We start from the raw sequence: 15,588 nt of genomic DNA on the forward strand, positions 1-15,588 counted from the left end.
TGCTGGGTATTTACCCTAAAGATACAAACGCAGTGATCCGAAGGGGCACATGCACCCGAATGTTTATAGCAGCAATGTCTACAATAGCCAAACTACGGAAAGAACCTAGATGTCCATCTACAGACGAATGGATAAAGAAGATGTGGTATATATACACAATGGAATACTATGCAGCCATCAAAAGAAATGAAATCTTGCCATTTGCGACGACGTGGATGGAACTAGAGGGTATCATGCTTAGCGAAATAAGTCAATCGGAGAAAGACAACTATCATATGATCTCCCTGATATGAGGGAGAGGAGATGCAACATGGGGGGTTGAGGGGGTAGGAGAAGAGTAAATGAAACAAGATGGGATTGGGAGGGAGACAAACCATAAGTGACTCTTAATCTCACTAAACAAACTGAGGGTTGATGGGGGGAGGGGGTTGGGAGAGGGGGTGGGGATATTGGGGAGGGTATGTGCTATGGTGAGTGTTGTGAAGTGTGTAAACCTGGCGATTTGCAGACCTGTACCCCTGGGGATAAAAATATATGTTTATAAAGCTGTAAAAAAAAAAAAAAAAAAAGAAAGGATGAATACCCAAGTTTTGTAGCAACATGGACAGGACTGGAAGAGATTATGCTGAGTGAAATAAGTCAAGCAGAGAGAGTCAATTATCATATGGTTTCACTTATTTGTGGAGCATAACAAATAGCATGGAGGACAAGGGGAGATGGAGAGGAGAAGGGAGTTGAGGGAAATTGGAAGGGGAGGTGAACCATGAGAGACTATGGACTCTGAAAAACGATCTGAGAATTTTGAAGGGGTGGGGGGTGGGAGGTTGGGGGCACCAGGTGGTGGGTATTGTAGAGGGCACAGATTGCATGGAGCACTGGGTGTGGTGTAAAAATAATGAATACTGTTATGCTGAAAAAATAAAAAAATTTAAAAAAAAAAGAAAAAAAAAGTGCACATATATATATATATATCCCTAACTTTACAAATTATATTTATATATATTACATACATATATTAAATATAGAAATATATATTATATGTGATATTTATATATATCATGAAGTTCTGAGCTGGGATTTAACAATCCTGGATCCCTCTCATTCCATATCTTAATGACTATAACACTTGGAGCAGCATATGTGTAGAATACTCCTGCACACTTGCTGAACAAAATAAAATACAACAAATGAGAAAGTATAAGTGAATTCATTATTATTCTTTCAAAGAAGTACCATTTAAAACAACAGTGTTAGAATAGCATTTATGGAGACTGAAATTATCATAGATTGAAATTCACCTAAAGAGGTATTTACTCCTACTTGGCAAACAAAAGAAAGAGCTATTATATTTTTAAAAACTTAAGTCCTTTACTTAATTTCCCTCCAAAAGGCCACTGGACAGGAAAATCAATAAATAGTACATACCCTAGCCTTTCCTTTTGACACATCAAATTCTGATGTTTTACTTGGATGTTAACATAAAATAATGTTCCAGTAATTTACAGAAATACAGGTCTAGTGCTTCAAAATATTACTTGGGTTTTTTTTTTAAGATTTTATTTATTTACTTATTTATTTGAGAGAGAGAGATTGAGAGAGTGAGAGGAGAGAGAGAGAGAATGACAGAGGGAAAAGGGTCAGAGGGAGAAGAAGACTCCCCACTTAGCAGGGAGCCTGATGCAGGACTTGATCTTGGGACTCCACGATCATGACCTGAGCCAAAGGCAGTTGCTCAACCAACTGACCCACCCAGGTGCCCATTACTTAAGGATTATTTTACATTAATTATGATTTTTACATTCTGCTCTGGGATATCAGACAAGGAACTATTCGTAAATTTCATAGGGAAAGGTTGCAAAGAAAAACAAGTACGGATGAAACAAATAGATAAGGATGCCTTACTTTTTTTTTTTTTAAGATTTTATTTGAGAGAGAGAGAGAGAGCACATGTGACAGGGGGAGGGGGAGAGGGAAAGAATCTCAAGCAGACTCCTTGCTAAACGAGGAGCCTGATGGAGATTGATCTCACAACCCTGAGATTATGACCTGAGCCAAAATTAAGAGTCCAGCACTTAACCAACTGAGCCACCCAGGTGATCCCATCCCTTACACTTTCCTTTCCCTGTATTTCAACCCTCACCTACTCCCCTGTTCATAAATACACAACAATCAAATTCTTACCTCTATCAAGCAGTACACACACACACAGTGATTGGAATCAAGGTATTATCTCCTCTAATTTCTACATAATATTCAATATGTGAATTCTGGCATGCACTTGGTAGGCTGAGTTCTAGAAAACAGAGGACCCTAACTATACAAAAGCTGCAGCTTTACAGTCAGAAAACACATGTTAGTTGCCAACTATTTCTCAATAACAGCCAATATGTGGTTCTTGTACCACTATTTCCTTATCTTCTGGGACAATGGCATACATCACTAAATGGCATCACTTCTGTATACCTTATCTAGTCTCAGAATCTTAACATAGAGCTCCAGTAAAATCCTACAAAGAAAGTTGAAACTTGGGCGCCTGGGTGGCTCAGTTGGTTAGGCAACTGCCTTCAGCTGGAGCCCCAGGATTGAGTCCAGCATCGGGCTCCCAGCTCCATGGGGAGTCTGCTTCTCCCTCTGACCTTCTGCTCTCTCTCTCTCAAATAAATAAACGAAATCTTAAAAAAAAAAAAAAAAAGAAAGAAAAGAAAGTTAAAACTTGCTTTGCCATACACAGTCTATATTAAAACTCAATCTTGATAAACTTCAGAATACACTGTTTCTTTCATTTAAAGGGCCTTCTAAACACTTAAAAATGTGCTCAAATGAATTAATTATATTACCAGCCTTTACAGGAGTCTAAAAATGCTGCTTAAAATTGAGAACCTATCAATTTCTGTTAAAAAGTTAAATGTGCTTATTGTGTGATTTGATTTATATGAAATTCTAGAACAAGCAAAAATAATCTGTGGAAGAACATTATCTACCTTTCCTCTCACTCTTAACAGAATGCAAAAAAAAAAAAAAAAAAAAGAAAGAAAGAAAGAAAAAGTGCTTAAACCTAGATCCTTAGGTCAGTTCAATATGAAAATGAGAGTGAACTACTTGAGCCAATGAAGTAATTAATTAGGGAGAAAAGAAACAAGATCAATTTTTACTTCAAGTTCTCTAATAAAAATACTGGCCACCAGCATACTCAGAAACTAAAATTTATACCTTGAAAATACTTCTTGTCCAGTGAAAACTGAAGTCAGAGTCAGCAGAATTATGTCTCATAGGCTATTTCATATAAAAATATATTTGTTGAAAATTCTTTAATGTTCTCCCTTACTTTAAAATAATTAGGTAGCAGAAGAAAATTTGATGTACAAAAACACATTTTTTTTCTAATATTCTGGATTAGTTTGTTTTAGGAAACCACCTTTACTTCAATATAATGAAATGGAAAATGACCACATTTAATAATACACTAATTTTTTTTTTTGTCTTATATCTACAAAAGAGTAACATTTGGAGAATGTTGAACATACTTGACCATTTATTTATCAAATGTCAACAATTCTGTTAAGGAAGAAATGCAAGTAAAGAGTCACTCAGGGAAATACATATCTGAAATAGGGAATATATCCATGATAATACTAAAACTTTCTGCCCTATCTCTAAGTATAAAGTATTTCTGGGAGCCTGGGTGGCTCAGTCAGTTAAGCCTCTGCCTTTGGTTCAGGTCATGATCCCAGGGTCCTAGGATTGAGCCCTAAGTCAGGCTCCCTGCTCAGAGGGGAGACTGCTTCTCCCTCTACCACTCCTTGCCAACTGTGATCTCTCCCTCTCTCCCTCTCAGATAAATAAACAAAATCTTTAAAAAAATAAATAGGTATAAAATATTTTAAAAGATATTCAAGTGAGATATAAATACAAGATAACTAGCAAGAGTAACAACATTCAGTTTACTCTCTAAATTTTTTTCCTCTCAGCTTTTTTTCCTAAAAATACAGACCAGGAATCTTGAGTTAACTTTCTCATTCATGAATTTTATTCATACATATTGTGGATTTGAGAGGCTTATTGTTTAATTTTTATGCGGTAGAATTTATTACTAAAATGTATCAAATTTAATTCTAAAAATGATCAGATTGAAATTAAAATTTAGTTTTTCTCTATTAAATTAGCTTTTGCTAATTAAGTTTAAATTTAATTTAAATTAAATTTAGCTTTTGCTCAACTATGAATAAAAACAGTTTTTTCACAAATATCCTAAGAAAAACTTTTAAGCATCAAAACAGAAAGCTTCTACTTACTATCTTCCCATCATCAGCATACTCTAGTACAATTCATCTACTTTCTTTCATTGACTTTTAAAGAAAGGTAAAAACATTAAGCTCAACATTTAGTTGGAGTGTGTCACATCATATAACACCTACCATACCAGAACTGATAGGTAACCAATAACACTAACCATTTACAAGAACTAGATTGTCAGATGAAATCACAACAACTACTGATTAGGTCCATATTTCAAAAATTCAAGCATTTGAGGACCAAAATATACAAAACAATGAATACCGGCACAAAATGAAAAACTTTCATCTAAAGAAACTGTGAACAATTCCAGTTATTACATTTGATAAGAATTCTAGCAGATCCCCAGAGGACAACATATAATAATCAATAAGGTAAAAAAGATTATAGTAACAAATTTAAATTTAAAAATGGGATGGCGCCTCTTAATCTGGAATAAAAATGTATTATTTCATAAAATATTAATTCTATAAAATCTAAACCCTGCAATGGGAGATTAAGAGGATCCTTATAAACTGAAAGTGTGATATTTAAAACATCTAGAAGGCAAGACACCTCAACAATTATCCATAAAAACTAGTACATGCTAGAAATGAATAAAACATTAGAAAGAGGATTTTTTTTTAAGGTTTTATTTATTTGAGAGATAGAATGAGAGGAGAGAGCATGAGATGGGAGAGGTCAGAGGGAGAAGCAGACCCCCTGCCAAGCAGGGAGCCCAATGTGGGACTAGATCCTGGGACTCTGGAATCATGACCTGAGCCGTAGGCAGTTGTTTAACCAACTGAGCCCAGGCGCCCCTGGAAGAGGTTTTAAAACTCATGAGCAATCACTAAAGGAAATATACAAACAAAAGATTTTTTTAGAGAGTGTGTAGGTGTGAGCAAGCAGGGTGGGGGGAGGGGCAAAGGGAGAGAGAGAGAAAAAACCTCAAGCAGGCTCCACACCCAACACAGAGCCTGAGCCAAGGGGTGGGGTGGGGGGGGGCCTCAATTTCATGACCCTGAGATCATGACCCAAGCCGAAATCAAGAGTAGGTCGCTTAACCAACTGAGCCACCCAGGCACCCCAGAAATAAACAAATTTTAATTTAATATTAATTTAATATTGAACAATCATACTTATATTCTTCAGCTTATTTTTGGAGACTACATCCTGAGTTGCACAAACCACAGATTTGATCCAGTATGTCAATTTTTATATTTTAAATTATTATTTGCCACATCTCTTATAAGTGCATTAAATGCTTTCTTATGTTTCTAGCACCCTGAATATTTTCCTCCCCATTTATCTGGGATTAAATTGGACTATGGCTTATGATGGGCTCACAGATGATATTCTCAAATCACTTGAGTAATACTAAACTTTAGTAATATTAATTTCCTAAATTAGCTGATATGAAAGAATGTTCTAATTCAATCCTCTCTGTGGCATTACCACACAGAACGGCTTGTTTTGTGCCCTAGGTAAAAATGTGTTATAAAACAGATTACAATGAATCTTCAGTATCCAGGTGCTCTGGTATTTTACATTTTAAATAGGAAGGTATGAATACTGACATCAAATTTGTTGAGTAAAATTAAAACAAAAGCCAAACAAGAAAGCAGAAATTCACCAGAAAAATTAAATTATTTCACATTTTTTTAAGAATGAAAGTAGGAAGTTAAAAAAATCCCTAAAATTTACCATTAGATTTTATTTCTTTTCTTCCTCCCTTTCTGTCCCTCTCTCCCTTTCTTTCCCGTCCATTCTTCCTTCCTTCCTTTCCTTTTCTTTCTTTCTTTCAATTTTAAGTAATCTCTACACCCAACTTGGGGCTCAAACTCACAATCCTGAGATCAAAAGTCCCATCCTCCCTGGAATCAGCCAACCAAGATCCCCCACTGAAAAATCTGTTTTATTTTTTCTTGATTGAAATTGTTTCTAATGTATAACAAGTCAAACATACAAAATATAAATGCTGTCAAAATACTATTGCCAAAGTTTTCCTGTTTCAGGACACTCTAGAAACCTAGACGTTCTTTCATTAGTACCATATCCTAATGGGAAAGACCCTGGGTTTTAGTCTAAGATTCAATACTTTCTGAGTGCCAGTGGATGGGTCACTTAATGTTTCCGGATTCTTGGTTTTCTCCCTGCCTTTTCTTCATTATAAAATTATTTAAAAACCTACAGTTAATACATGACATATACGCTTTTAAAACTCTACATAGCTATACAGTGTTATTTCACTTCAGGAACTAATACGGTATAGATGTTCAATAAAGATTAGTAGTGATTCAAGAATTGCTTATGACCCATAAAAAGGGTTTCAATTCTGTTCAGTGCTACCAAAAGGAGGCCTTTCCTTCAGGCAATGACTATGTTTTCAGTGGTTCCCAAAGCTGGCTGCTCAGATTGATGTTTAAGAGTCACTGCTTCTAAAAAGGTTTCATCTCTGAGATTAAATTCAGACAACCTAAGAGAAACTGCAAGGCATACACACTTCTTGATTTGAAAATCAGACTCAGGGTAGGAAGGGATAAAAAATGATAAGCACCCAGGAAATGACATTATTTCCTATCTACCCAAGAGTCTGACTGCTGTCCAAACTCATCTCTTTCATCTTTTTTTTTTTAATTTTATTTATTTATTTCACAGAGAGAGAGAGATCACAAGTAGGAAGAGAGGCAGGCAGAGAGAGAGGCAGAAGCAGGCTCCCTGCTGAGTGGAGAGCCCGATATGGGGCTCAATCCCAGGACCCTGAGATCATGACCTGGGCCGAAGGCAGAAGCTTAACCCACTGAGCCACCCAGGTGCCCCTTCCCCTTTCATCTTATGCTCATAGCTGACCTCTGCCTCAAAGACAATCATCCACAGATATTCCTCTTCTCCTGATCAGACAACAAGGTTGGGAAGTTTACTTAGACTTTATTATCCCCAGAAGCAGAATAAACTAAAACAGAGATTCAACACACAGTCTTTAATATAAAGATTTATAAAAGCAAACAAGGCAATTACCAAAAATTAAAAGAAAAGCTAGCTATTATGGTAAAGGTAAGCGAGTTTATTAAGAAATGTAATTTTTAATTAATTCACCATGTACTATCTCCCACAAGTTAATAATAATCTCACAGTCTGTCTTGAATAAACTAGAATGTTTTAAATACTATGAAAATAAAGGGAAACCTCACTAAAATGAGTCAGGAGGCCAGAAGGGGAACCTCTCACACCCTATAACTAGTCACCAACTACAGACCCCAACAGAAAGAGCAGTACCTTGCATCCCCAACAGGAAGAAGCCCATCCTTTATCTGCAGGAGAAAGAAAGATTTTCACCTTGCCCAGCAACAGCCCAGCCAATGAGAGACTGTCACAACTCAGCCAATGAGAAGCCACTGCACTTTTGTTTACTCCAGAGGACTTCTGCTTGTAACAGCCTTTTCCAACTTCTGCCTTACCTCTGTAGGAGGCCATTCTTTTTTTTTTTTTTTTAAACAAGGCCATTCTTTGTTCTCTAGGTCTGCCTATGGTTTTACCACATCTTGCTTGTCCTGAATTCTAATTCTTTGCTATTCCCAAATAAACCCATTTTTGCTGGTAAAATAACAGAAAGTTTTATTACTAAGGTTAACAACACTAATTGATAAATAGCTAAGATTTCTTTCTTTCACCTAAGAACCTCTCAACCTACCAAGTTTAGGGAAAAAAAAACACAACTTCATACTCATCTACTCCCGTTTCCCTCTGCCCTTAGCACATTTGTCTTGGAAAATGTTACCATAACATTACCTCTGTAATAACCTTGCCCCAAAGATTTAGTCTGAATCTAATCTTGAGCAAACAATTAGACAAAACAAAGGACATTCTGCAAACTAGTCTAGGTACTTAAAACTGTTACAACAGAATGAGCAAATACAAAAAGCCTGGGGAGCTGTTTTAGATTAAAGAGAAATGAAGAACTAAAAAGAACTAAAGAGAAATGACAGGTAAATAAAATACGCAGTTCTCTATCACAAACAACATCAGAAAAAAGAACATTATTAGCTATAACGGACACTGTTGGGACAGCTGGGAAAAAAATTATACCAGTATTAAATATTCAAGTGTAATAATAAGTGCAAGGCCGTTATGTTAAAAAAAAAAAATCATTTTCCTTAAGAGATACACAGTACTTAGAGGTACAATGTCACAACTCCTGCAATTAACTCTAAAATGTTTCAGGAAAAAGTTCTGTGTGTGTGCTTATGTGTGTGAATAGAGAGGAGAGACTCAACAAATGTGATAAAATGTTAACAACTATTCAAACTCCACTGAGGATATTCAGGGGCTCGTTTTACTAGTATTGCCAATTTTTTGAATGTTTGAAATTTTCAAAAGAAGAAACCGAGGAAGAAATGAAATGTTACTCACTAGTTGTTTAACTTTAACTGCCTGTGGAATCCCAGCTGGCTGTGAAAGGATGGGGCCTGACTGCGCAAGTTTGATCTGTACAGGAGCAATGACGGCCTTGTCAGATGTGGTCCCAGCAGAAGTAACAACAGGTTTCACAGATGGAAGACAGATAGCTGCTGCTGAAGTTTCTCCGAAAGTTACTGATGGAAGGGCCAACGTGACTGCTGTCCCAGAGACAACTGGCTTCTCAGGTTGAAGCGAGACTGCTGTAACTGTGTTCTGAATAGATGTCACAAGCGGTTTTGGAGTCTGAAGCAAAACAGTTCCAGCTGTTGTTCCTCCTGGTACAGCAGCTGGACCCACAGAATGAAGTGTCACAACTCCAGTTTTTGTTCCCCCTGGACCAGCAAGTGGATTCAGAGTCGACACTGACACAGTACTTGGTGTTGTTGCTCCAGAAACAATGATGGGTTTTTCAGATTGGATTGAGCAAACTGTTGTTGTCACCACAGGAGAAGTTGTTGCTGTTGTGGTACAGGTAGCAATGACTACCTCGTTAGAGGTCTGCTGAACACACTGCTGAATAAAGCTCTGGGAGTTGGGCATGAGTTGTCGTAAGGCAATCACACTTTTCTAGAAATAGGGGAGAAAAAAGAACCTGATAACTAAACAAATTAGCTGCTAGTAAAATAGAATTACTTTGTATTTCAGAACTTTACAACATGAAATAAATCAGAGTATATCAGGTATTTCAGCTGAGGAAGCCTGATATCACTTGGCAGTCATATCCTAACAATATCCAGGATACAACCAATTTAAAGCCCACGAGTACTTTATTTTTTCTAAATTTATTTTATTCATATAAATTTATTTATATAAATTTATAATTTTATTTTATAATTTACTTATAAATTTATTTTATTTATTTTATTTTCTAAATTATTTTATTTAAAATAAATTTAAAGCCCACAAGTATTTATTTTTCAATACAAAATTATTACCGCTCAGTATTAAATTTATTTTTCATCCCTCAAGATCAATTTGGTAAAATAAAACACTGTGTCGTACTTGTTTGTATTTACTTATACCCCGTAATAGATCACTAATAATTTTTCTTATCAGTAAGTTTCTTTACATGACCATAGAATCTAAAAAAAAAGTTTTTGTTAAATAACTTTCAAACTGTGGATAAAAACAGTCTTTAAGTCAAAATAAAACTAATACACGGGACGCCTGGGTGGCTCAGTCAGTTAGTTAACTGTCTGCCTTCGGCTCGGGTTATAATCCCGGAGTCTTGGGATGGAGTCGTGCATCGGGTTCCTTCCTCAGTAAAGAGCCTGCTTCTCCCTCTGCCCTGCTGCTCCCCCTGCTTGTGCTCTCTCTGTGATAAATAAATAAAAGCTTTAAAAAAAAAAAAAAACAAAATAAAACAAATACAAACACAGGCAATTTCCTTAATGGAGCTAGAATATTTTCTGACTAGATTTTAAGTTGGTATCTCTCCTTGTATCTTTCTGAAAGAGTAAAGGCAATTTGAACTAAAAAGTAGAACACTCTGCCTTTTTATCCCTGGGGGTTTTGTTTCTTTTGTTTTGAGTAAGGGGAAAAAAATGGAAAAGGAGGTAGACAGCAGATTATCTTTTGGTGAATTCAAGGGCTATGTGGAAGTTTTCCTGTTCTGATACTTAAACAAAAGCAGTCTGACTGAATTTTAGAAGCAAATGAGAACCACTGTTATTCCTGTTCCTTTTAGTTACATCTTTTACTTTTTTATTAAAAAGGATTGAGAAGTTCTTCTCTGAAGGTTTTCAAATATGTATATAAATGGTAACAAAGGAAAGTAAGAAGCAGAGAGTCTCATAATCTTTTTCCAAACTTAAAAAATGGTGGAAAACAAGCTGCTTTGGAAATATATAAAAAAATGAAGTGATCTATTAAATTTAAGCTAGAAATCTAATATGAAGGGGTCTTGAGAAAAACACAATTGGAACAAATGTTAAAATAATCAGACGCGGAGAAATTTTTACAAAAAATGTATATTAGGGCGCCTGGGTGGCTCAGTGGGTTAAAGCCTCTGCCTTCGGCTCAGGTCATGATCCCAGGGTCCTGGGATCGAGGCCCGCATCGGGCTCTCTGCTCAGTGGGGAGCCTGCTTCCTCCTCTCTCTCTGACTGCCTCTCTGCCTACTTGTGATCTCTCTGTCAAATAAATAAAATCTTTTTTAAAAAATGTATATTAAATTATCTCTTGACCAGCTGGCCAGAGATTAAATGTTAAATCCCTCATCTCTATGCAATATTCAATGCCCCAAATGTGAGGGGGGGGGTGTCCTAAGGAAACAAATCACAAGGCTTAATAGGTCCTTAGAAAATACATACAAACCAAAAAAACTTCAGTTTTATTTGGGAACTTAAAGGTATTGTTACCTAGCAAGTAGAGTCAGATAGGATAAATTCTGGATCTCTAAGTTTGACAAAAAATTAGTTGATATAAACAGTGTTTTAATCTCTAAAATGGAAAATACTATAATATCTACTACCTAGGATTCTCAAAAGACAGATATGAAAAATAAGTGCAAACAACCAAATTAAAAGTAAAGTATCTAGCATAGCATTGGATGCATAATAAGAACATACATGATCTCCTCCCTTCTCCTCCACAGTGTCTCCAATGAGTATGAAATACAGATAAATGTAAGAGCTGTCAGCATTAATGTAGACAACCTATTGCCCAAAGAACTTTTGCACTGAAAGGGACCCAAGGAAGAACTGCCTCTAATTTCTCAATCAAGAGGATCATCCAAAAACAGGGCTCTAGTCATTTGATATTAAATATTATGCTGAACCTTCAACCTCCCTTTCCCTGTCTCCTCTACTAAAACATTCTCAGTTTCTTTAGCTATATTTTATATCACGATTGGCACCCTCCTAATCAATGTGCTCACCCTTCTATTGACATTTCCATTATTTTAAGATCCTTCTGAAAATGTGCTCCATTTCCCTTCCCACTCTTTTTTTAATGAGGCAACCAAAAGGAGTCTTCCATTACAGCGCCTCTTTCATCTCCTCTAGACAACCAAACCAAATAGTTCTCTTTAAATTTTTTAAGATATATTTATTTATTTGGGGGACAGAGAGAGACCGAGAGAGCAAGTATAAGCAGGAGCGGCAGAGGGAGAGGGAGAGAGAATCTTGAGCGCACTCCACACTGAGCCCAACCGAGGGCTCAATCTTAAAACCCTGAGATCACAACCGGAGCCAAAACCAAGAGTCGGACGTTTAACCAACAGCCCCACCTAAGCGCCCCTAAACCAAATATTTCTAATGGCCACTCTTCGTTCCACTATTTCAAAATTTATGGGACAATTCTGGTTCATTGTAATCCCAGTTCTTTAATGACTTTTAAAATTTCAACTTGATTCCTCTTCAGCTTCTGAGTATCCAAAAAATATATATTTTTTATAGTCTCTTGTTATCAAATTACTGTTTCACGTCAAAATTCTATTTAATTCAACAAATCTTAGAAAAGAGTATGCTTACTAACAACATAAGTCAATTTTTTTAAAGATTTTATTTATTTATTTGACAGAGATCACAAGTAGGCAGAGAGGCAGGCAGAGAGAGAGGGGGAACCAGGCTGCCCACCGAGCAGAGAGCCCGATGCGGGGCTCAATCCCAGGACCCTGAGACCACGACCCGAGCTAAAGGCAAAGGCCTAACCCTCTGAGCCACCCAGGCACCTCTAAGTCAATTTTTAAAGAATAACAGCTTTCCCACCAAATTTGGCACTATTTGATTTATTATTTCTAGGAGAAGATGAAGATGAGTCATTAGGTCAAAGGAAAAGGCCCTATTTTAAAGGAAAAGTCAAGCCTTTGAAGATGTAAGCTTTACCAATATAATCATTATGTTATGTTCATGAATGAGAAGCTAGTTTTGTTTTCCCAAAGTGTTCCAATCCAAAGAATATGAACTACGAACATTCTTAACAGATTGCAACATTTGAGAGCTTTCTCCTCCACTGTTAGTATCTTCACATAGCTATCATATTGAAATATTAAGGATTCCAATTATTTTTAAAATTTATTTTAAGGAAATCTAACTCAAATAATTTCTTCAAAGTAACACATAACTTTACCTTAAGAAAAGGAACTAGATGAGGCTGAGGTGAAGACTTGAGTTCAACATACAGTTGTCTAGTAAATTCTTCTGCTTCAATTTTTGCATCCTGAGGAACAGGAGAAAGAAAAATACTTTTAGGTTTACAAATATTTTAACAGAGGAAAGTTATGTTTTTTATCTCATGATTGATGTAAGCAGGTAAAAGACCTACCTGTACTGTGAAAACTGTAACACACTAATGAAAGAAACTGAAGAGACCACAAATAAATGGAACCATACACTGTGTTCATGCACTGAAAGAATTAATACTATTAAGATGTCCATACTACCCAAAGAAATCTACAGTTTCAATGCAATCCCTATCAAAATACCAACAGCATTTTTCACAGAGCTAGAACAAATAATCCCAAAATTTGTGCAGAACCACAAAAGACTCTGAATAGCCAGAGCAATCTTGAACAAAGCTGGAGGTATCACAATTCCAGATTTCAAATTCTATTACGAAGCTACAGTAATCAAAACAGTATGGTACTGACACAAAACAGACACAGAGATCAATGGAACAGAATAGAGAGCTAAGAAATAAACCCACAAATTTTATGGTCAATTAATCTACAATAAAGAAGACGAGAATATACAATGGGGAAAAGATAGTCTCTTCAATAAAAGGTGTTGTGAAAATTGGACAGCTGTATGCAAAAGAATTAAACTGGACCACTTCCTTTTTTTTTTTTTTTCAAAGATTTTATCTATTTATTTGTTAGAGCGCGAGCAAGCACAGACAGACAGAGAGGCAGGCAGAGGCAGAGGGAGAAGCAGGCTCCCCGCTGAGCAAGGAGCCCGACGCGGGACTCGATCCCAGAACACCGGGATCATGACCTGAGCCAAAGGCAGCCGCCCAAGCAACTGAGCCACCCAGGCGTCCCTGGACCACTTCCTTAAACCATACCCAAAAATCAACTCAAAATGGATTAAGGGCCTAAATGTGAGGCCTGAAACTATAAACGTCCTAGAAGAAAACACAGGTGGTAACCCCTGGACATTAGCCTTAGAGTATTTTTTTGGATATGCCTTCTTAGGCAAAGGAAATAAAAGCAAAAATAAACCATTGAGACTACATCAAACTGAAAAGCTTCTGCAGAATAAAGGAAACGATCAAAAAAAAAAAAGGCAACTTACTGAATAGGGAGAAGATATTCAGCAAATGACATATCTGATAAAGGGTTAAGATCCAAAATATACAAATTCATAAACTCAATTACCAAAAATAATCTGATTAACAGACTGAGGACCTGAATAGACGTATTTCCAAAGAAAACTTAAGATGGCCAAAAGACACATGAAAAGATGCTCAACATCACTAATTATCAGGGAAATGAAAATAAAAACCACAATGATATATTACCTCACACCAGTCAAAATGGCTAATACCAAAAGGATAAGAAATAACAAGTGTTGGCAAGGATTATAGAGAAAAGAAACTGTTGGTAGGAATATAAATTGGTGTAGTCACCGTGGAAAACAGTATGAAGGTTTCTCAAAATTTTTTAAATTGAAATAACACACGATCCAGTAATTCTACTACTGGGTTATTTACCCAAAGAAAACAAAAACACTGATTTGTAAAGATATATGCATTCCTATGTTTACAGCAGCACTGTTTACAATAGCCAAGATATGAAAGAAACCTAAGTGTCCATTAATAGATGATTAGATAAAGAAGATGTGGTATATGCATACAATAAAATATTACTCAGCCATAAAATAGAATGAGATCTTGCCATTCACAACATGGATGGACTGAGAGGGTATTAAGCTAAGTGAAATAAGTCAGACAGAGAAAGACAAATACTCTAAGATTTCAAATATATGTGGAACTTTAAAAAAATAATACCAACAAACAAAAACAGATACAACACAGAGAACAAACTGGGGAGGGGAGTAGGGAGATGGGCAAAATAGGTGAGTGGTTAAAGAAGGGCAAACTTCCAGTTATAAAATAAGAAAATCAGAGGGATAAAAAGTACAGCTTAGGAAATATAGCCAATAATATTGTAATAACTTTTTACAGTGACAGATGGTAACTATGCTTATGCCATATTTTGTAATGTTTATAATTACCAAATCACCATGTTCTACACCTGAAAGTAATATAATATTTATGTTAACTATACTTCAATCAAAAATTAAAAATTTAAGTTAATTGAAATTTTTAAAAATGCTTGGAAGTTAAGTTAAAAACTTACTTATAGGACTTATAATTTTAAATATCCAAAATAGTTTTTCCAAGTGGAAAACTAACCAATTCAAATGTGCTCTATTTCTAACAAATTATAGGTAGCATAAAAAACAGTAGTAAAGATGTTTTAATATTTACAAATTATATTTGTTTTCCAGTGCAATATTTGAAATATACACATTTTCTGGTGGGAAAAAGTGACCATTTTTATACAAAAAATACACAAAATTCTCATTATACAGTCAGAGAAATGTGTAGATTTTAGTACTTAAAAAACCCAAAACTGTGTGTGTCGATTACACCCTCAGCATATTTCTTAAGCATAGAATATGCAACATTTGCTAATTTCCACCTTCATCTGCTTTAATGTACCTAAGCAATTTTTACCTGCAAGAGGATATAAAAAGTGAATGATGTATAATTTAATAGCTAAAAAACACAGCATCTTGGAACTTGGGAACACAAAGATCATTATATTTATTACTCTGCCCATCTTATAGAAAAGGAAACTAAAACTTAAGAAAGTTAACTTACTTCCACAGGTTACAAAGTATGTTGTTT

General features: G+C 35.8%; 1 protein-coding gene across 1 annotated transcript in view; it reads right to left on the reverse strand.

Annotated features, from left to right (window-relative positions):
• The window catches only part of TAF4B (TATA-box binding protein associated factor 4b), a 133,869-nt gene that overhangs the window by 94,390 nt on the left and 23,891 nt on the right, over positions 1–15,588 (reverse strand). Inside the window, exons 6-7 of the mRNA XM_047698102.1 lie at positions 12,805–12,894; positions 8,686–9,300 (exon numbers count right to left, since the gene is read on the reverse strand). Coding sequence (XP_047554058.1) covers positions 8,686–9,300; positions 12,805–12,894 — 705 coding nt within the window. The remainder of the gene's footprint in view (positions 1–8,685; positions 9,301–12,804; positions 12,895–15,588) is intronic.

This window comes from Lutra lutra, chromosome 12 (genome assembly GCF_902655055.1).
Source record: "Lutra lutra chromosome 12, mLutLut1.2, whole genome shotgun sequence".
Taxonomy (NCBI): domain Eukaryota; kingdom Metazoa; phylum Chordata; class Mammalia; order Carnivora; family Mustelidae; genus Lutra; species Lutra lutra.